Consider the following 23,953-nt stretch of genomic DNA (forward strand, 5'->3'; position numbering starts at 1 on the left):
GCTAGGTCACACTGTGGCGATAGGATCATCATGACAGTTGACAATAAGCTAGGTCACACTGTGGCGATAGGATCATCAGTCACAAGAAGCGTGGAGTACTGTGAACACCTACACAACTGTCTTATGGAATAAATACTGACTGTACAGTTCCAAGGTGGAGATGATTAACTTGTCACTTGTTAAATCAAAGAAAACTGAATGTTATTTTAATGCTTTTATTGAAAAACAGATCAATGTTTCATCATAAATGTGTGGTAAGTACACAGCTTCTATTTACAAAGTATTGCAACAATAACAGAAAACAGACATCGAAGAATTAACCAGCTACAACAACACATCATTTCAGCCCAAGGAATAAAATCTTTCAAACTAATTCCCCCTATAAAGTACAACAGTAGCAGTGTTTGAAACTAAACACGAAAACCAAGGACTCATGACACTAATATTGATACTAACTCTGTGATTACATCTATATAAACGCAGAAGGAGGCAGCATCAGGGAGATTGATACTAACTCTGTGATTACATCTATATAAACACAGAAGGAGGCAGCATCAGGGAGATTGATACTAACTCTGTGATTACATCTATATAAACACAGAAGGAGGCAGCATCAGGGAGATTGATACTAACTCTGTGATTACATCTATATAAACACAGAAGGAGGCAGCATCAGGGAGATTGATACTAACTCTGTGATTACATCTATATAAACACATAAGGAGGCAGCATCAGGGAGATTGATACTAACTCTGTGATTACATCTATATAAACGCAGAAGGAGGCAGCATCAGGGAGATTGATACTAACTCTGTGATTACATCTATATAAACACAGAAGGAGGCAGCATCAGGGAGATTGATACATTGTGTGTGTCAGTATGTGTATATTGAGTTGGGTTATTTCTACTCGTAACAACATTCCAGCTTTAGCACTGTGGGGGACACACTATATACAATTCACACTGTGTATCATGCATGACAAGTGAAAACTTTCACCACAAGATGGAGGTACTGTGTCACAGAATGCCTGTTACCTCCTCTTACACAGATCTGGGTTCTGAGTGCAAGGGAGCTTTCCGAGTTTTAAAATACTTTTCACATTAAATGCAAAAGATAACCAAAGGATTTGGAGATATGTTTTCAACAGCCAATAAAACACAAATCATGACTAACACTGACACAATTATTGACTAATATTTAGCTTCCTAATGCAAATTGCGTCCTGAATTATTTGCATTAAAAATCTGTTCATTTTATATGCACAACCATATCCAAATGCTGTCCATACAAGGTGTCACTGTTAGTTGATAGAGGTACAACATCCTGCAGGTTTAGCACCAAAGGAGACAAGCTGAGGACACACGACTCCATATTGTTCACCCATCACAGGAAGTGTTCATCAGAACATCACTCTCCTTCCTTGTCTTTATCAGTTGTGAAAGGTGGTTGTGAAGGAGGAAATATTTCATCTCTTGGAAGGCACAATGTTACATCTGAAACAGAGACGCAAGAAGAAAATATCTCTACTGTCTGATACATAAACATAAACATTTTCCTAAAAGTGGGAGGCTTGGCAAAATATACTACGGTGGTGACCCATCTCATCACCCCGAGCCCCACTCTTAACCCCACCCCTTCCCACCCTGTGAAATATTTACCAGTCCCTCATCTCCACCATTACCTTGTAACGTCTCACTTGTCCAACCCACTGATATTACTTACCCCAGTAAACCTCGCCCACTCCATGTTTTAGGAGTGACACTCAAGCGCAGGACCTGACCCTTCCTTCTGACTGACACACTCAAGGCTTTCTGAAACCACAAACAAATCTTGTCACAAACAAAAGACTGACTGACTGAGTTTGGTTTTACGCCGCTTTAAGCAATATTCCAGCAACATCACGGCGGGGAACACCAGAAATAGGCTTCACACAATGTACCCTTGTGGGGATTTGAACCCGGGTCTTCGGCGTGACGAGCCAACGCTTTAACCACTAGGCTACCCCACCGCCCCAGAAACAAGAGAAAGAGAGATATGTGTAATTAGATCCTATTTCATTTGTCACTGAATAAAATTACAAATAACTATTACCATTCTATTTTCATATTTTATCTGATTCAATGGGTCTATCTCTCCTCGCTGATATAGGCGGTATTGTCAATAATGTTGTCCACCCTTCAGTGAGTGAGTATTCCTCGACACCACATCATCAGTTTTGCAGATGCTTAGTGAGCATGTTACATTGTTATTTAAGAAATACAGTTCGCTCTACCACCATGTATAGTGTAATAAAACACACTTTTGCCCTGAACTATTATGACGTTAAAGCACTCGGACGCAAGCGTCCTCGTGCTTTAACTATAATAGTTCAGGGCAAAAGTGTGTTTTATTACACTATACATGGTGGTAGATTTAACTGTATTTCTTTTCTAAGATGCCAAATTTAATACTTTCTAAGGATAATTATGATTAATTTAAGGCAGAAAACAAACGACGGTGTCGGTGACCTAAATTAAGAATCCTCGCACAGGGCTAACTGGCGCGCTGTTCTATTGATGTGTCTGCCCACCTACGTTAAGACGAACATTACCAGAAAAACAAATGATAAACAGTTTCATGACGGTTTACGTTCGGATTAAATATCTTCTCTAAAGTATTTTAATTACATCTGTGATTAACGTAACCCATGTGAACGTCGCATTTCTACTACCAACGTAAGTTTAGATCAGTACATCCAGACGAAGCTGAGTAGTCAAGCGACAATTCCACGATTGCATTGTGGGAATGTAAACATTGTGAACGTTACTGTGTCGCTGAAAACTTGCGGTCGAATTGTCAGAAAACATAACCGTATTGTTTCCACCAGTGATGTTAGGTGAGTGAAGCAACTGCAAACCAAGAAACTGGATGCATCGGTGTAGTTTACTGTAGGAGGCCGTACGAGGCGATGACAACTGACATGCATCATGACGTCGTTTACATTGTGACGTAATGTAAAATGGTTCGATTACGAGGGGGCACACTAGAATGGCGCAGTGAGGGATAACGTCATTCAATTGTTACGTCATCAAAAAACTATACCTTTATTGTCTGATAATGTTTGTTTTTTTTATTGTTCTAAGCGCTAAGTATCTTAGAATGCAAGATCATTGATACAAAGAGGGCACTCACATCCTTGCTATGCTGTACTAGGGAGCCGATACTCTGCAGACCGGTGAAGTTGTCAGCCGTCACTGAGCCAAACATTACCACCTCATCCTCAACCTCAACACCCTGAAACACAGAAATATCCCCATGATACATCATCTACACAGTCCACCTCTCACTGACCAGCTGGCTTGTGGGTAGCCACCTTGGTTGATGAGTGAATAGATTTAGCTTAAACTTTAGGTGTAGACTGATGTGGTCTCACACCCTGATGTATTTGTGCAGAATGAGGTGTTTTACCAGAATTAGGTACTTGAGTCAACTGGTGTGTTTGAGCAGACAGAGCGTTTCAGTCGACTGAAGTGTTTGCGCAGTCTGGAGTGTTTGAGGAGTATGGGATTCACATCTCAGTAAGTCTATGTTCTCCTTACCCCCTGAGCTGCTGGAGAGTTGACCTCCACTCGGTCGATCTTGGCAAAAGCAATCCAAGGTTTCTCCTCCGGCTTCTCCTTGTCCACCTCCATGTCCTCCTCCCTGCTGCCGAGATGCTGTCTGGCCTGGGCGTGGATGTTGACCAGCTCCTCCTCGATCTCCCTCATCACTTCCTTGTGGTCGTTCTGCAGACCTGTAACGTGACCACAACAGTCAACATAAGCTTAAGGTACAAACACAAATAGAGTGGAGGTGAACTGATACCACTTGGATATAGTAGCAGCGTTCGAAATACCTGTCTGCTCGACTGCCCTGGACGGGTTATTTTCAACACGGACTGCCAGATTCTCAAATTCACCTGCCCGACGGTCGGGTTAAAATTTAGACATGTATTAATGAAGATATTTTGTGGGCAGGTAAGTTTTGGCCAGGGCTGTGGTTTGGCTGAAATTTTTGGGAGTTTCATACCCTGATAGTAGTGTCAACACAATACTGAAGGTTCCAGTTTACTGTGATCCATAAAACATAATATACACACTATCAGTCCATTTCACTTTTTTCAAACCCAAACTTGATTGCCATATCTACTTTAAACATTTTGGTAATTGCAAACATATATTTTGTACCTTATAGCTGTATATGTTACTTTCTAAAAATGCCCACTGACAATGACTGAGACTGATGCAATTTTCTATAAATGATGACCTCCAATATTTGATGTTGAATGAGAAGACAGAGTTCCTTCTGATTGGCTCCAAACATCAGCTCATAGAGTCGAAGACATCACCCTCACTTCGTATTGGTGACACAGACATCCTCCCATCAGAAAGTGCCAGGAATCTTGGTGTCATCCTCGATTCCAACATGTCAGTGGATGCACACATCACCTCCATCAGTAGGGCCTGCTATTACAACATCCCTAATAATAGTAATATCAGCAAGGTACGCCACTACCTGGATACTGACACTTGTAAACTTTTGATGCACTGTCTTGTCACTTCCAAACTCGACTACTGTAATTCACTATATGCCAACCTCTCTGCTACATCACTCCAGAAACTACAAAGAATCCAAAATTGTGCTGCAAGATGTATCACCACACACTCATCGTCATGACCATATCACCCCAGTACTACAGTCTCTGCACGGGCTCGCCATCTCTGCAAGAATTACCTTCAAAATCCTCATTCTGACTCATGACTGCCTCTACAACGATAACTTTCTTGTCTATCTGAAACATCTCGTCTCCGTGTATGTACCTGAGCGAGTCTCCGATCCTCCTCTGACTCTCTCCACACCCAACACAGATCTCCAAACCAATTGTCTGACCGAGCCTTCTCCTTTGCCAGCCCTAAACTGTGGAACTGGCTTCCAAAGGAAATCAGGAACACTTCATCGAAAGAAACTTTTAAATCTCTGCTAAAGACCCATCTGTTCACTGCTGCCTTTCTGTTAAGTTATATGAACTATTTCCTTCCCCAGTATTGTCACAGCATCACTGAGCATCTCTATGGTGGATATTAGGCGCTTTATAAATACATTATTATTATTTATAAATATTAGCATCTGCCGTGAAGTACAAGTTGTCGACCATTTCAATCAGAGGTGGCTGTTCTGATATCATATGTGATTGACCAATCATAATGGAGTAAATTCCAAGTTCAAGGTAGAATCTGCAATCCAAAAGGTCAAAATGACTTGTTTTAGGTTTGATAATGTGACAGAAATCTTATCAAATGTTTATACAACCAGGAACATATTCCAATACCACCGTTTGTCTGGCAAATCTACTGATATCTTACATTTCTCCCTCTATCGGGCCACAGCCCTGAGATGAAGGACACTGCACCTTCGAGCACCTGCTGGTCAAGAGTTCAGATTGATGGTTAGTTGACATCTGGCACAATAAATGTTTCGTTCATGCAGTTTGACACTTTTCAAACTTCACAAATTGAATTTTCAGATGATAAGTGTCGATATTACGGTAGTGTCGATCTCATGATATCCTGCGGCATTTTTCCATGGTATCAAAATGTCTGAAGCTGACCCAGCAGCACTTCTCTGCTGCGTGATACTATGTGAAGCTGACCCAGCAGCACTTCTCTGCTGCATGATACTATATGAAGCTGACCCAGCAGCACTTCTCTGCTGCGTGATACTATGTGAAGCTGACCCAGCAGCACTTCTCTGCTGCGTGATACTATATGAAGCTGACCCAGCAGCACTTCTCTGCTGCATGATACTATGTGAAGCTGACCCAGCAGCACTTCTCTGCTGCGTGATACTATATGAAGCTGACCCAGCAGCACTTCTCTGCTGCATGATACTATGTGAAGCTGACCCAGCAGCACTTCTCTGCTGCATGATACTATCTGAAGCTGACCCAGCAGCACTTCTCTGCTGCATGATACTATGTGAAGCTGACCCAGCAGCACTTCTCTGCTGCATGATACTATGTGAAGCTGACCCAGCAGCACTTCTCTGCTGCGTGATACTATCTGAAGCTGACCCAGCAGTACTTCTCTGCTGCGTGATACTATGTGAAGCTGACCCAGCAGCACTTCTCTGCTGCATGATACTATATGAAGCTGACCCAGCAGCACTTCTCTGCTGCATGATACTATATGAAGCTGACCCAGCAGCACTTCTCTGCTGCATGATACTATGTGAAGCTGACCCAGCAGCACTTCTCTGCTGCATGATACTATATGAAGCTGACCCAGCAGCACTTCTCTGCTGCATGATACTATGTGAAGCTGACCCAGCAGCACTTCTCTGCTGCATGATACTATGTGAAGCTGACCCAGCAGCACTTCTCTGCTGCGTGATACTATGTGAAGCTGACCCAGCAGCACTTCTCTGCTGCATGATACTATGTGAAGCTGACCCAGCAGCACTTCTCTGCTGCGTGATACTATGTGAAGCTGACCCAGCAGCACTTCTCTGCTGCATGATACTATATGAAGCTGACCCAGCAGCACTTCTCTGCTGCGTGATACTATATGAAGCTGACCCAGCAGCACTTCTCTGCTGCATGATACTATGTGAAGCTGACCCAGCAGCACTTCTCTGCTGCATGATACTATATGAAGCTGACCCAGCAGCACTTCTGCTGCATGATACTATATGAAGCTGACCCAGCAGCACTTCTGCCGCATGATACTATGTGAAGCTGACCCAGCAGCACTTCTCTGCTGCATGATACTATGTGAAGCTGACCCAGCAGCACTTTCTGCTGCATGATACTATGTGAAGCTGACCCAGCAGCACTTCTCTGCTGCATGATACTATGTGAAGCTGACCCAGCAGCACTTCTCTGCTGCATGATACTATGTGAAGCTGACCCAGCAGCACTTCTCTGCTGCATGATACTATATGAAGCTGACCCAGCAGCACTTCTCTGCTGCATGATACTATATGAAGCTGACCCAGCAGCACTTCTCTGCTGCATGATACTATGTGAAGCTGACCCAGCAGCACTTCTCTGCTGCATGATACTATGTGAAGCTGACCCAGCAGCACTTCTCTGCTGCATGATACCATGTGAAGCTGACCCAGCAGCACTTCTCTGCTGCATGATACTATGTGAAGCTGACCCAGCAGCACTTCTCTGCCGCGCGCATGATACTATGTGAAGCTGACCCAGCAGCACTTCTCTGCTGCATGATACTATGTGAAGCTGACCCAGCAGCACTTCTCTGCTGCATGATACTATGTGAAGCTGACCCAGCAGCACTTCTCTGCTGCATGATACTATGTGAAGCTGACCCAGCAGCACTTCTCTGCTGCATGATACTATGTGAAGCTGACCCAGCAGCACTTCTCTGCTGCATGATACTATGTGAAGCTGACCCAGCAGCACTTCTCTGCTGCATGATACTATGTGAAGCTGACCCAGCAGCACTTCTCTGCTGCATGATACTATGTGAAGCTGACCCAGCAGCACTTCTCTGCTGCATGATACTATCTGAAGCTGACCCAGCAGCACTTCTCTGCTGCATGATACTATCTGAAGCTGACCCAGCAGCACTTCTCGCTGCATGATACTATCTGAAGCTGACCCAGCAGCACTTCTCTCTGCTGCATGATACTATGTGAAGCTGACCCAGCAGCACTTCTCTGCTGCATGATACTATATGAAGCTGACCCAGCAGCACTTCTCTGCTGCATGATACTATGTGAAGCTGACCCAGCAGCACTTTCTCTGAAGCTGACCCAGCAGATACTGATACTATGTGAAGCTGACCCAGCAGCACTTCTCTGCTGCATGATACTATCTGAAGCTGACCCAGCAGCACTTCTCTGCTGCATGATACTATCTGAAGCTGACCCAGCAGCACTTCTCTGCTGCATGATACTATCTGAAGATGACCCAGCAGCACTTCTCTGCTGCATGATACTATGTGAAGCTGACCCAGCAGCACTTCTCTGCTGCATGATACTATGTGAAGCTGACCCAGCAGCACTTCTCTGCTGCGTGATACTATATGAAGCTGACCCAGCAGTACTTCTCTGCTGCGTGATACTATTTGAAGAAAATGGCAATACCAAAGCAAAGAAAAAGAGATGTGGTTGGACAATAGATTGGATTCTCCGTCGCCACATGCCAGAGCATACAACCATCTCATTAAAGAACTTGAAATTGAAGATAAACAACTGTGAAAAATCGAGGCGTGGTTTCGTGGATGTTTGGAAACATTTAGCACATGACACCAAAATGCAATTTGATTGGCCACGCCACATCCAACTTGCCGAAAAACTAGAACAGGTTTGAGCGGCCGATTTGTACCATTTGTTAAATTCGATTAATCACTCAGACGATACAACTTGGTTGAATTCAGCATATCAATTCAACAGGTCGACTCATGTGAGTCCACCTGAAGAGTCAACCAATAGCAGCCTATGAATACACAAACCCCATACAAAGTATGAGTAATGTTCAAGAGTAAGGTCATGCTGACATACAGGAAAAGGTGGCTACACCTTTCAAACTTATACTAGACAAGTTGTTTACAAACTCAAGCTTTTTGTGAGAACATTGTGCATACCAGATTGTACAGACTGACATATGGTTGGTGGGAAATGGAATTGCTCTCTTTTCTCAACAACATTTTGACCACTGCAGTGTTTCTTTCCTGCTACAGAATGATTTCGGTATTCATGAAAAATGAATATTTTTTTAGTTTGCCAGTGAGTCTTCATAAAGTTACATAAAACCCCACCTAAATGTAAGAGCGAGCGAGTTTAGTTTTACGCCGGACTCAGCAATATTCCAGCTGTATGGCGATGGTCTGTAATCGAGTCTGGACCAGACAATCCAGTGATTAACAACATGAGCATCGATCTGCGCAATTGGGAACCGATGACATGTGTCAACCAAGTCAGCGAGCCTGACCACCCGATCCTGTTAGTCGCCTCTTATGACAAGCATGGGTTACTGAAGATCAACATTCTAACCCGGACCTTCACGGGTCCTAAATACAAGACGTGATAACCGGACAACCATGGGGTTCTAGGAGGCCGTTACTGAATCTAGTCTACAATGTACACAGCGTATGAAATAAGGCCCGTCCGACAGCCTGAGACGGGCTAGATTTCTGACGGACGGACTAAATATACAGCTAGCCAGTCCGACAGTCTGGTAATTGTTTTTTTTTATGTTCCATACATCTGAGTAAATTCACCATATCTTGGTGTCTGGTCTGGTTAAATCCATTTTGGACTGGTAACATTTTTAAGTTACAATTTGGTAACATTTTTAAGTTACCAGCCCTGATGTCTGGCTGGGTTTTTGGCGTATTTCATACACTGATGTACATCATTGAAGGGTACAAGTGAACATACAAAACTCAACACTCACAGGCAATCTGGTGTCGGGCATGTCGGACTGAGTACACATCAATGTCAGATCGGGGAAAACCTTCCGTGTCAATGAGAGGGCCATCTGTTCCCACACTCTTCTGCTGTATAACAGAAAGATTAACAATAGTTTCAATAATAACAAAGTCACAAGGCACATACAGCGTAATTTAACAGTAAACGCAACATGACTAACTTCCTAAGACAGTTGCCTTCAAACAAACACTGGGTTACAGCCCAAACAGTACCTTAGTAACATGTCACAGCACTAGTGGTCATATACGCAACATAACCTCCAAGCAAATACGGCTCCTACTGACAGGTGGAAGAGGCACTTTATTAAACTGTTTTGTACTTTGGTTTTAACAACAGACAATGGGTGCTGGAAGGGTACCCGACTTTTCAAGCATCAACATTTCCACATCATATTAAAATTGTTCTAATAATTGTTTTATTTTATGAACATTTGCATCATATTCAAGTGAAAACTGATGATGATAAAACATGCATATTACGTATCTACCCTGGGAGAAATCAAACCGGCTAAAAAAAAAATCAGTATTCTCTCTGCCGATTCAAAGCGTACGCAGAAAAGCATATATGAGCAGGGGTGGAAATAACTTTAAAATTGCTAGTGAACTCCAGTACAGTGGCACATGTAAAATCACTTGCCCTGATAATTTTTCCACTTTACCGGCCGTTTTCTTGTTCAATTTTTTAAGTTAACAACATAATTAACATTGGAAAGTCAACTGGACACCGGTACAGTGTGATATACAAATTTGCTTGCCCGACAGAAAAAACACTGGACTTGGACGTCGGGCAATGGGTTATTTCCACCCTGATGAGTACATAGAAATTTACATGATCGAAAACATATGTACACACATGTGAAGACAAGTGGCTGATGATGATTGTTATGTAGAAGCATGCACAATGTGAATGACCCCCTTCCCCAACACCCTAAAAATTTAGGTACACAAGTGAACCCCCTGCATGTCATGTACAAAATCATCCCCCTCCTTCCCCATAATCATTAAGCATAATATTCTAATTCAACTTAGTATGTAACATGAGTTCTGATTGGTCAATGATATAAATTTCCGACCGTATAATCAGCATATATGGTTGCAATTTGAAAAACGATTCACCAAAACCTTTGTATCCCTACTCTATTGGGGTAACGCTGTTTTGCAGGACATTGTCATTTGCAGAAGCCATTGGTCAATTAACTCCCCTATCCAGCTAAAATCGGTGGAATTTGTGTTAAAAAAGACAAAACAGTATCATAAATTTAATTTTAAGTTCAAAGAACTTACTCGCAACGGGCTGTTGACCCAACACTGTTAGATCATGAAACAAGATTTATGACGTCATTATGGAGCGTGATGTCACCTGCTGTGACGTCATTTGACAACAGAACTGATAATGGCCCGTAGTTGAGGAATCAGCAGGCCGCTTATTTCTGTAACTAGAGGGCGGTTTCATCATAATTCTGTCCATTTTCTCTCTATAATACCATGATCTATTCATCATTGTCAGATTTAGTCTGTGTGCACACAATAAATGTGTGTAGTTTGAAAAGGGAACTACTTTTTCTGGCGATGGTGTAAGTTCAAGGAGTGATATGATTAACCTTTGACCTAGAGGAGCTTTGACCTGGTTCAAATAATGGATTTCTTTCACGAAAAAACAACGTAAAACGAGTTGAATTTGAATGGGGATAACTGTACTGTACTCTGTGTGTTTGTACGCTTACGCGTCGCCGATATAACTAAATTTGCGGCTATATAACCACCGGTATACGTCCCCAATTCGTCAAACACAGTACAGTTATCCCCTAATTTAAAAAAAATTGCTATGTACAAAATTGATGACCTCGCCAGTATAGGTCCGTCTCCTATTCTCGCGGTAAATACGTTTTCTGCTGAAATCGCTGATGCGTGACACTTAGCGGTTGTTTACATCATTGACTGGTAACTAAGAAGTGGACCAAGTCGGTGAATGATCAAAATCTTGCAGTGTCACAAATATTGGGGAGTTTATACCAACTTGGACATATTATTACTTTTTCTCGCCCTTTCCGACAGGATTGATCTTACATACACTCAATAACGTTAGTTCCTGGTAATACCGCGAGAATGGGAGAAGCCTCGTTTTGTCAATGGCGGATGGCATTGTTTATCACCGGGCTCACGAGTGGTAATTCACCTGATGGATCTGGCAGCTGATAGATGCAGATGTTAGAGGAGAAGGCCCTTCATTTAATAACAACAAGCAATCATACGATAAGAATTGTTTGTGTTATTTTTTCAGCCGATATCCGTAAGTACCGCAAGAATAGGAAACGTCTTCCTACATGTCATGTGCACAAAATTCGAACTAACCTGTAGAGGTTTAAGATTCTTTGAATATATTCCTCCTTTGGGTACTTATAAGCATTTAAATGTCCATTTAAATTCCCTATGACAGTTGTAACAATATTTGAATAAAATATTTACAAAACAAAAACTACGTTTTGTCTTGTGAGACCACCCTTACAGGGCCTTCCGGCCCCCTACAGCCAAGAGCAGGTAACTCTAGACCGTAACCTCGTACCTCACTTTCCATGCTGAACGAAGTCAGACAGAATGCGGGGAGGGGATGGTATTACTCAAGGAGGAACATATTCAAAGAATCTTAAACCTCTACAGGTTAGTTCGATTCTTTATATATTCCTCCTTGGGGTACTTTATAAGCATAAGACAGACTCCTAAAGACGGATCTCAGGAGCGGCATTCTGTCTGCTTAAAAACACCCGACAAGAAGTGGAATTTCCCAAGCTAATTATAGCAGAAAAGGCACACTTACCCGGTCGCGTGTCCACCAAAGCCAATCAGGCGGGGCATGAGCCAGGGTCAGGGTTAAACGTGATGCAAATTTGTCCAGCTTAAACCTCGCTAATGCAAGCTAACGAGACACACCCTCCCTCCTTCCCGTGATCTACTTCACTCGAAGTGAAGATAAGGGTCCTGCAATAAACCCAGAAAGCGAAATGCCGAATATGAACAGCAAAGTTTCCAAGGGCAGTTTAGTCTAGAGCTTCTCGGTTAGAAAGCAAGAGACATGGGAATAAAAACAGCACCACATAAAACCCATCACCACGGGAAAAATGTAACAAGATTTGTAAAACCCAACACCAGTGTTAAAAATTTGCAGATAATGGTTCACACAATAAAACCCTCAAAGCTCAATCGGCTAGAGAGGTGGAACCATGCCCACTGGAGAGAACTGACTGACCGAACCGAGCACGCTCACTGGAGAGTCTGTCAAGTTGGTAATGACGGATGAACGTACTCGGACGGCTCCAAATAGCCGCGGAGCAGATCTCCTCAATGGGCAGGGCTGCAGCGTAAGCTGTCGATGTAGCTACTGCCCTAACCGAATGAGCTTTTCAACCCAACAGGCGGGATCGCCCTGTTTGAGTATAACTCATATGTATGGCAGAGACAAGCCACCGAGAAATGGTCTGCTTGGTGGCCGGAAGACCAGCCTGAACCCGCCATAACAACAAAACAATTGGTTACCCTTACGGGTACCCCTTGTTCGTTTGATATAAGCCTGAAGTGTCTTTACGGACATCTAAGACGTGAGCACGCCAGAGAGAGGTACCGGACAGGGAAGGCTGAGTGAAAGCTGGGAGCTCAATAGGCCGTCACATGGAAGGGACTATCCTTCTTAGGACGGTAAGTCTCAGGCAGCGAATGCTAACTCTGTCTTTGTGAAAACAGTAAGCGGGGATCGGCCGACATTGCGTGAATATCGCCAACCCGCCTCGCCAGAAGTCACCGCCACAAGAAACGCCGTCTTCCACGCCAACAGCTGGAGGGAAAGAGCCGACAGATTGTGAAACAGTGGACCGGACAGCCAATCAAGAACGATTGACAAGTCCCATCGGGACTAATCCGGCCGGACAACGGACGGATTCTGTCCACACCTGCTAAAAGCTGTATAAGAGGGTGCTGCCCCAAGAGAGCACCGTCAACAGGAATATGAAACGCGAGAAATAGCCGTGAGAATATCCCCGAACAGTGGAAGCCGCTAGACCGGCTTCCAACCGAGACTGGAGGAATTCTAACACACAGACTAAATCTGTAGAAAGGGATCAAGAATCCACCTGTTGACACACCAGCGAATTACAGGCCCATCTATCCTCATATTGAGCGTTTGTCGAATCCTCCAGGAAGCCAGAATTGTGTCTGCAACTGGTGCAGGAATTCCGCCGCATGGAGGCGATCCCTGATAGCGCCAAGCCACCCACTGAATCCTGGGATTCGGTGGGGCGCTCCGTTCTGGGATAGGAGGTCCGGGTCGAAAAGGTAATAGAACAGGAGGCTGAGCCAGAAACCTGAGAATTACCGGAAACCAGCTTGTGCCGACCAAAGGGTGCCAGAAGCACAAGTAGCGAGCTGGTTGTGCGGTCAGCTGCGACAGGACCCTGGAAATCAGTGGTATCGGGAAGGCATACAGTACCCTGTCCGTCCAATCTAGCTGAAAAGCGTGCGTTGGCTAACGCATCCGGATCCGAATCGGGAGCAAAACACAGGAATCTGGTTAAATCACCCCAGGCGCAAAACAGATCCACCTGGAACGACCGAACAACTGGGAGATAATCCCGATTATCTCCGGTCGAAAGCATCCACTCGTGTGGGGCTAGTATACGCCCGAGAGAGCATCTGCACGGACGTTGTCTACCCCGGAGATAAACAGGCAAAACCGAATGTTGAACTGATCGCACCACAGTAGAAACTGCCACGCCTCCCTGAAGGAGGCGACAGAGACACTGTGCCGCCTTGCTTGAGAATGTAAAGACATGGCCGTTTGATTGTCCATTTCTAGGCGAACCACACGGCCCTGCACCAACACCGGAAGCACTCGAACACCTTGCGGACTGCTCTCAGTTCTAACACATTGATGTGTAGGCTGACCTCCCGCTCCGACCAGAGGCGGAGGCTGAGTGCTCGCCAGGACCCCCAACCTGTGAGGGGAGGCGTCCGTCTGAACTGAGAGGGAAGGTGTCGGGTGTCGAGGGGATCCCCTGGACAAATTCCGGCGTCCGGCCCACCATCGCAAGTGAGGGATTAACCACTCTGGCGTTATGAGCATAATCTCAGTAGCCCTGCGAGTGGGACCACAGCTGAGCTAATGCTTGCTGAATTGGTCGCGATCCTCAAACGCAAGACGCCAAACCACGCCCACTGTCGCCGCCATGTTGCCGAGCAACCCGGCCATGTTCGGGCTGGCGCGAACGGGGACTGGAGGAACTGTAACACAGTCCTCCGGACTTTGACGATGCGGTCCGAGCAAGGAAACAATCCCTAAGCGCCGTGTTGAATCTGGCTCCCAAGAATATCAGATCCTGCGTCGGAACGAGGTCTGATTTCTTGATATGGATAATCCAGCCCAGTGACACCAGAGTATCCAGCACGCACAGTGTGGAGGCTCTGCTTAACTGAGGCCCTAAGGCCCGTAGAAGCCAATCGCCCAGGATGCGGGTGACAACACCTGCCCTGAGACCTGGCTAACTGAGCTGGGATTAGCATAAGTTTGGTGAACACCCTTGGCGCCCGTGGAGATACCGGGGAGCACGCGAATCTGGTAGCACGCCCCGGCCGAAGGAGAACCGGAGGTACTTCTTGAATTCGGGGTGCATTGGAACATGGAGGTTTGCGTCTTTGAGATCGATTGACGTAATCCCCTGTCTCGACGGAGGAGATCACTGACCTGAGTGTCTCCATCCTGAAAGACGGCACCTCCAGTAATTTGTTCAGCCCTCTGAGATTCAGAATGGGTCTGAACCCTCCGTCTTTTTTGGTCACGAGGAAGTAGGTGGAATAAAACCCCTCTTCTCGCTGACTCACAGGAACCACCTCGATGGCCGCCTTGGTCAGTAAAGACTGAACCTCGGCACGGAGGACATCCGCCTTGTCGCGGGGGGTCGGCACAGGCGTGTGCCGAACCCCGGAGAAGGACGGAGGATCGCGCCTCCACTGTGGCAAATGGCCATCCCTGAGCGTGGACAGGACCCAGGGATTTGAGGTGGCTGCCTCCCACTCCCGGAGGAATAGGGACAGCCGGCCGCCGACAGGGACGTGTGGCAAGAGGCAGTGCACCCCCACCGTCGGCAAGTCTCTGCTTGCGTGAGTGGGGGGCAACAAGGGCTCTGGGGAATGAATCAGTGGGAAGCCGGGGCTGGCTTCCCCTTGCCCCGAAAAGACTGCTGCGCTGGAGCAGGCTTGCCCCTGCCTCTCGTGCGCCTGCTCCGCTTGGACTGCAAAGGGGCAGCCCACTTAACAACATCCTTCGCCGAGGCAGAAGGGTAAGCGGACGCAAGCGGGGAGGACCGATGGCGAGGACCGGAGGGCTGCTCTAACAAAGGCTTTGAGTCCTTAAAGGTAGAGACAGCCTCCGCGGCCTCCCTTACCACCTGCAAGGCCCCAGGGAACAGGGAAGATCCCATGGTATAGGGCAATGACAGTAGAGCTTGCTGTGTGGCCGGCGAATACCGCGCCACAGACAGCCACAGGCGTCGCAAGCCCATGACGGCACCCATCATCTGGCTGGCACAGCACCGAATGCTGTCCCGAGCCAGATGCGAGTGCACGTCCGTTAACTGCCGCGCGAGCACCGACTCCGATGAATCGGCACCGCAAGCGCTGTGGGCCACCAGCTGTCCCTGCAACGCAGACAGGTAGGCTGAATGGATGGCTACTTTAAGTTGCTGGGCCGCGCACCGGTAACATTCTTCGAATGACCGGTAGGCAGACTTCAGCGGCAGTGACGTACTAGCCGGAAAAGGGGGGAGGCGCCTGCCCTGCCTGGCCGAGGCCAGGGAGGACGAAGACGACCCTCCTAACGTGACTGAGGCAAAGACGCACTCGTCCACCACTGGTGGTTCGAAGAGCGTCTCCTCACCTAACTGGTACCGCCTGCCGACGTCAGGCAAATCAAAACGCGAGCGAGTACCAGCCAGGAGCGGATTCACCACCTCACTGACCAGTGATGGGAGAATGCGTAGGCGTGCCTCTGCGACCCGGTTAGGTGCGAACGCCTCCCCCGGGAGCCGAAACTCCGCGGGGTCGGGTGCCGTGACGGGAACAGCCACCTGCGGCAGGACTTCGGCGATCTTATCCCGAACCTGCCGCAGTGACGAGGCAAAGGAGTACGGCACACCCGCCTTCCGATTCCACCGTCCCTTCCTCCTCCTCCATATCGACCTCGGCAGAATCCTCGGCCGCCATAATCTCAGACTCCTGAGAGAACGCCGAGGAGACGCCAGAGGCAGGACCAGAAAAACTCATAAGGTCAAGAGGAGCCAGGGGAAAAACATCGCCCTGCCGGGAGGAACCCGCGCCAGGTCGCCGAGTCGCCCGAGAGGAACCTGCAGCAACAGGCTTCCCGGGCAACCCAGACTGGCTGCCAGGCGCCGAGGTATCCCCGAACTGGTCGGCGCCTAGGCGACCGCCAGTCGGGACACCAGGCAATGACGGGGGCAAACCTGTATCGCCGGCACCAGGCACCTGTGACAGACCAGCGCATAAAGCCAGGTCGCCACCAGACGCCGAGGGCATGCCATCACCAGGGCCGAAGCCAGGATCAAGACGCCCGGGGGGAGGCGCGTTCTCCGAGCCGAGGCTCGGGCCGCAGCCAACCCCCCCAGATGTGTCAGCCCCACCTCGACGACCGGGCGCTGAGCTCCTTACGGAACCCCGCTAACGCCAGTATCAATCAGGGACTTGACTGACGACATCTGCTCCTGGAAAAACGGTTAACGAATCAACAGGAACACTTTTACAGGTGCTGAATCAAGAGGGGGGGCGGTACAGAGACGGAAGCAGTAGGAGATGCAGAAGGGGCATGAGTGCGTGAAGACGAAGCCGCCTTTGGTCGCCTTTAGCTTTTTGGGAGCCGGCTCGGCGTGGGGAAGCGGCTCCATGGACCCCTTTTTACTATGGGGAGCTTGGACGGGGATCCTGTGCCCAGAGATCACCCCCCACCGGAAGCAGGTTGCCGTAAAAACAGCGCAGTCTATCCGCCCGCCCGAATGGTTTGGGGAGAACATGGCACATGCTGCACACACCTCTTCCTCATGTTCCTTCTGCACTAAACAGCGTAAAGCAGACCTCGTGGGTATCCCGTGACGGGAATTGCAGCAAGGCACGGTACAGGGTTTAAACTGCAACAAGTAAAAACCTGTGCAGCAATCTACCCGATACCCACATACAAATACATGTAAAAGACGATGGGCTTATTACACAACTAATGCGACAAACGTAGCATGCAGTTGACAACCTAGTACACACTGCAGCATAACTAACAATTACGCTTTTTTAGCGTAATATAGAAAATGCGAGCAGTAGACATACGCCCTACTGCGCATAAAGATACAAATAAAACCACTAAAACCACCTGTAACATTGAAAACCACATGGGAAACCAATGAACAGGAAGGCTAGCGAAGGGACCTGTCCGCCATCTTGACACGCACTAGCGAGCCGATCGCGACAGGTACCAAGTTACAACGAAATTATGAATGAAAAATTCAGAAAAAACCTCCAACCGCCCATGCAGGGAAAAAAGAGAACCATACATACAGTTGCAGTTTCTGAAACACTCATAACTCTCTTAGTCGCAAGGAAAAACCTTCTGGTATGGACCCACGTCTTGTCGGTACAACGACAGCATGGAAAGTGAGGTACGAGGTTACGGTCTAGAGTTACCTGCTCTTGGCTGTAGGGGGCCGGAAGGCCCTGTAAGGGTGGTCTCACAAGACAAAACGTAGTTTTTGTTTTGTAAATATTTTATTCAAATATTGTTACAACTGTCGTAGGGAATTTAAATGGACATTTAAATGCTTATAAGTACCCCAAGGAGGAATATATAAAAAAGAATGATAACCCCCCTTACCTCCCCAGAACAAAATGGGTGACACCCCCTTAACCCCCTGGATGCCACAGGGACATATATGTCCTTCCCCATCAACCCTTAATGTCAAGTCCAATAAAAATCAAAATATCCCACGCACACAAATACACTTCACAGTTTCGAATTCTGCGGGAAATTTCCTGTTTCTTGACACCATCCACTATTATTTTAGACAAAGCTCAAGTGCTGAAAATGACCTTCCACAATAGGCTTCATCGAAAATGTCGCCATTTTTGACACAGTACGAAATCGCGATTCACAGCGTTATTTGCTGTATGTTTTGAAATGTGAAAATCGGATAATTCCTGGGAGTACTGAATTTAAAGAATAACATATTCGTGATCACTGATATCAGTTTTACATGAAATCGCTAATTATAATTCTGAAACGTTGCCGATGAATCTAGAATCGGTTGGGATGTTTTCGAAAATGCACTTACACGAACACCGTAGAGCGCTTTCCGCCATATTGGATAGTGTTTACAAAATCACGTTTCGTGAAGGCCGGTATTGAGACGCCTATTACATCACGTATATTTCATATTCAGCTTCGAAAAATGCATCACTGAATTCCCCATACATTTTAGAATCCCATTGCAACTGGTCTGTGTCACCAATACCAACTGTCTAGATAAAATGAGACGAAACATATTGGGTGTGAAAACGAACGCTGTGCTTGAAAGACTGTGCTGGTTCGAAATGTAAACAAAGACAAATTCTGATTTTACACTGCGTAGCATTTTCTGAAATTTTCCAACATTCATCCGTCTATTCATAGCTTGCAATGGCTCAATACCTTTTGAATATGCATGGAAAGAGTATCGTAGTAAGAAATAGGAAATTATAAATAGATACAATGCAATGATTTGATAATTGATAGGAAATTGTCAAAGTTTCCGTTCAGCGTAACGCCATGACTGACGCAAAATCACGCAGAACGACAACTGTAATTATCAGCATTTCTGGCTTCTTCTCTTACTTACAGTGAAAACGATAGAAACATATAACAATACACAGTTAGTCAGAATCATTCTGATTACTTACATGTCATATTTATGTACAAACGATCCCTGAATCAATGGAAGGGTCCTCGCAAAATCCTGTGTATCCTTGTCAGCCATTTGTAAGAAATAGGTCATCGGTAGTGATGTCATACGTCAACATTGTTGTACATATTAGGCAATTTCTTTGAGGTGAAGGTCGGTTGAACAAGAGTTAACACAATCGCCCAATCCTTCCGATGACACTGTCAGTATTATGATGTATATTTTGCGGATAGTTCAGATACTTTTTCATGAAACTGACCTCAGTATCTACATTTAGCCTTGTCCAATATCATATCATACGTGCATATAGGGCTTACGGTGTTTCATTCTTTGAAAGTTTTTGATTGTTTGAATAATATTTACATAAGAAATTGACACATTTAGTGCAGTACACCATATTCTAAACCTTTACACAAGTGTTAGAAGATCAAACGTAGCCATAACTGCAATTACTTTAGTTCCTATGATGTACAATATTCAATGCTAATATTGCAGTTTCACATGAACAGGTTAATGAACGGCGATTTGATTAAACCTTATAAGTAAAACTGATAATATTTAATGAAAATGATTTATGTATGTTATGAAATGTATATGCAAACACATTTAAAGGAATTGTCTTGTTCATTGCACATTTTTGTGTTGTTTTATAGAGAAAACAATGATGTAAATTGATTGGCCAGGTGCGCGTTTGTCGGAAACGTTTTATGATTCACTATCATTGTTTTCGATGATATAATCAATTCATATTCGATTTAAAAATATTGTGATGACAGGATATCAAACTCTAACTATATTTATACGAAAATTGTTTAAAAATGTATAAAGCATGCCATGTCTTAATTTGGACAAATCTTACATCCATATCCTAATATATATAATGCGTACTAGTTCCATATATAAAAGCTATCTTTTTTGCATCTTCCATTGCATACATATGAAGAGAAATAGCTACATAATCATAAATAAATAAAATTCCTATCCTAAACAAAATATTCAGGTGTTGTAAAATGTTATTTTTCATTTACGTTAAATTGATGCCAAACAGGTGCGCGTGTTGCTCATGATAAGATACACAGTCAAACTGTCTAATTGTTGATATATTCAGGACACTATTTAAAATGGAAAAAACAGTCATTTTATGTTTTGTCTAAAGAGTGTTAATTCTGACAAAGGAGCCGAGACCTTTCACACAATTAATGGAAATTAAGTGAGATATATACTAATCAGCATGCCAATGTCGTCTTTTTCCGACGTCGCAATATGCATAAAACAAGCAATGACGTCAACTAAAATGTTGTATTATTTTCAGCAATTTCATTACATTTGAAGATATGGCTAGTATTCTGGTAATAACGATGCAAAACTAGTCAAAATACATCTACACAAACAGGAGAATATGGGAATCTAAGAACTAACTTATATATCGGATAGGGCCATCCAAATCGCTATTACGTGCTTTCACATGTAGTACGTTGTCATCTTTTCTTATAAATTGTGAAACTACCAAAGCGTATCTGCTCACATTGGAGAACTTTGAATTGAAATAGTTTAGTTCACCGTGAACAAAAAATAACGAAAATATAGCGTCCGTATCCACAAAAAATACTCTCCATGTGATCTGAGTTACATTGACCTAGTGTTAAGCATAACGGAGTTATGCCCCCTTATCATTATACGTGTATGACCTCTCTGTCGCCGTTTGACGTCGTAGAAGAAATTCCATTTTTGACATTTATTGCGAGTCATTTTTAATGTTGAGCGTATAATGTTATGCATAAGCACATATCCATTTCATATACACTTATGTCGTTCAGATATCAGGCTGTATTTTCTTCGCTCACACTTTCCGTAAAGATGCGAAAATAAAAAATTCGTAGCACAGTGCTTTTATCCGTGCGCGATAAAAAGCGGAGAAATTTACTGTTTTTTAATGCATAACAAAAATTTGGACAACATTTAGTCTATTTCTCAAACCGCCGAGGTAGTTGCACTTACATTTATACCAACGGATAGGAAATTTAATATTCTACATTTCTGTGTAATTTTATAGCCGTACGTAGATCCAGGACGACGTGAGCGTAAATCTCGCACAACGTTCACTTTTCAAACCGTATGAAAATGTGCGCCTGAAAAAAACCTCGGCATCAAGGGGGTTAAACTCATCATCATCCCCATAGACAGAAATTATGAATGGTCCCTTAGGAAAGGAATAGTGTTCCAGTTATCTTAGGACTACGATTCACCATGGACCACGAAAACACGGTCTCTCGATTCATGATAGCGTTCATGTATGTTACTGTGAGCGCTATGTATCTTACTCTTACTCTTAGCTAGATTCAAGACACACTGACAGGCAAGGCTGTTCGTGATTACACCATTGGAAGCTGTTAAACCACGCATCTTTGTGTAAGCGATATTGCTGTCTATTATCATGTCGACACACAGATACGGACTTTTCCATAGTGTTTATTCTCTTATCATGTTTATGGCTTATAGCATCAAAATGCCATGTCATGCTAAGTTTGGAAAGAGTGCTGCCATTATTTTGACAGTGACATTTTAAGATTCATTACAAATCCACACACGCATCTCATAGTCTTACTAATTCTTACCGAGTCAAGCAAGGCGTGAAGTTCCTTAACCTGAGATTCGAGATCGTCTTTCCTTTTCATCAGTGTTTTCATTCGCTCAGTGGTGGCTGCCATCTTGTTTGTTTACTTATTACAAAAGTCACGCCGGCTTTTACAACGAAAATTGATTCTTCTTAAAACTTCTTCAGTAACCCCCTTCCGGAATTCATAGGAGCGAACCTTAGATTACTAGAATGAAAGAGTTGAAACGCAGAGACCATGAACAATATTCAATAGTAAATTTTGTATGATGACTGTTACTTTCGAGAGTTATGGCTGTTTATAGCTGAAGTTCCACAATGAGAAAATTATGTATGTTTCATATGTTTGGAGTTTGTTGTTAATGAATTGACAAAATCAGCGTTCCCATGATCAAGTATGCCTAAAGTATACTAAAATATACCTAAAGTATACATATTTTAGCAGGGATTGGGAAAAAGACTTTGACAATGAACCATTTTCAGGATTATTAGCCATTTTCTGAATTTAGAATGGGCCACTGCCCTTGTATCAATAGTAAACTTCAAAATTTTAATGGGCCATTTTTTTTCTAATGTGCAAAATGGCCCATGGACCCTGCCTTTCCCAATCCCTTTTCAAACCCACTCAGTCTTCGAGGCCTCCTCCACAACTCTCTGATTGATTGGTTTAACGCCGCACTCAGCAATATCCCAGCTATATGGCGGCGGTTTGTAAATAATCGAATCTGGACCAGACGATCCAGTGATCAACAGTATGAACATCGATCTACGTAATTGGGGTATGATGACATGTGTCAACCAAGTCAGCGAGCCTGACAACCCGATCCCTTTAGTCGCCTCTTACGACAACCATGGGTTGCTGAAGACTGAGATGAACAGGGATATGATGACATTCATCAAACACGTTAGTCGCCAATTCTAAGCTGGATCTTCTTGGTTTACAAAGATTATATACACCCGATGTCCATAAATACAACTCCGTTATATCATTCACTATCCTAAATGTACAAAAGAGTCTTGAATAGTGAAGGCTTATATGGTGACCATGTGACCATGCACTAATACCCATACACTGTCTGACCTTTGCATTTTTACCGTGCTCTCAATGTACCTTTGGTATTTTCCTTCTCAGGGGGTCATCTTGTCCTTTCTCAAATCTTTGTTATAGTATTGTGTTGAAAATTTAATTCAAATTCTGAAGAACCACAAGGGAAATTTCAATCTCAGAAGAATGATAGTAGCTATAATAATACTCCATACTGTCCAAGAATCATATGCTCAAGGTCAAAAGTCATTGACATGGAATGTTTTCATTTGCTTATCTTGTGAAACACCATTTGGCACTTATGGTTTTCAGAAAAAACATTTAAATAATAGACCATCCCCAAAGGTGCCGTTCACTAGTAAAGACCGTACGTGAAGACAGATGGATTCGAAACACGCCTCTCCGACATATGTACCAACCAGCAACCTTCACAGCCCGTACCATACTTGGCAACAGAGATGTATCTGCGAGAAGAGTTCGACGGCGTCTACGGCATCTGTCCACGACGCCACGCACGGTGACCAAATCCGACCTCAGAACATCGCCTTTGAAGTCTCCAGTCGAGAAGACAACACTTGCGATAGGGAGCACTTTAGTGGAGAACAGTTCTCTTCACCGACAAGCCATGTTTTCTTCTTTACTGCGCCAACGGTTGGTTGGTTGTTGTTTAACGCTTCACTCACCTATATTCCAGCTATATGGCGGTTGTCTGTAAATTATCGAATCTGGACCAGACAATCCAGTGATCAGAAGCATGAACATCGATCACTGCGCCGACGGCAGGTTGTATATAGCTCTACAGGCGCACAGGTGAACGTTAGATAGGCCATGCGTTCTGGACGGGG

General features: G+C 44.6%; 1 protein-coding gene across 1 annotated transcript; it reads right to left on the minus strand.

Moving 5' to 3' along the window:
* Positions 1 to 199: 199 nt before the first annotated feature.
* LOC124254624 (26S proteasome non-ATPase regulatory subunit 9-like) lies at positions 200 to 22,187 on the minus strand. The gene is made up of 6 exons (XM_046688460.1): positions 22,065 to 22,187; positions 9,442 to 9,544; positions 3,581 to 3,774; positions 3,174 to 3,275; positions 1,725 to 1,813; positions 200 to 1,495 (listed from the first exon to the last, which is right to left on the minus strand). Exons 1-6 carry the CDS (start codon positions 22,155 to 22,157, stop codon positions 1,468 to 1,470), a joined length of 609 nt encoding a protein of 202 aa, XP_046544416.1. The 5' UTR covers positions 22,158 to 22,187; the 3' UTR covers positions 200 to 1,467.
* Positions 22,188 to 23,953: the final 1,766 nt, after the last annotated feature.

This window comes from Haliotis rubra, unplaced genomic scaffold (assembly GCF_003918875.1).
Source record: "Haliotis rubra isolate DU_JTF1 unplaced genomic scaffold, ASM391887v1 Scf578, whole genome shotgun sequence".
Taxonomy (NCBI): domain Eukaryota; kingdom Metazoa; phylum Mollusca; class Gastropoda; order Lepetellida; family Haliotidae; genus Haliotis; species Haliotis rubra.

What these genes read in the sequence shown, in the direction of transcription:
- LOC124254624 (XM_046688460.1), bottom strand. Translation starts at nt 22,157, where the DNA reads ATGGCAGCCACCACTGAGCGAATGAAAACACTGATGAAAAGGAAAGAC. An exon ending in TTCACGCCTTGCTTGACTCG is followed by an intron (nt 9,545 to 22,064) that starts GTAAGAATTAGT and finishes TCTGTTATACAG; the next exon opens with CAGAAGAGTGTGGGAACAGA. An exon ending in AGTGGGCGAGGTTTACTGGG is followed by an intron (nt 1,496 to 1,724) that starts GTAAGTAATATC and finishes TCTCTGTTTCAG; the next exon opens with ATGTAACATTGTGCCTTCCA.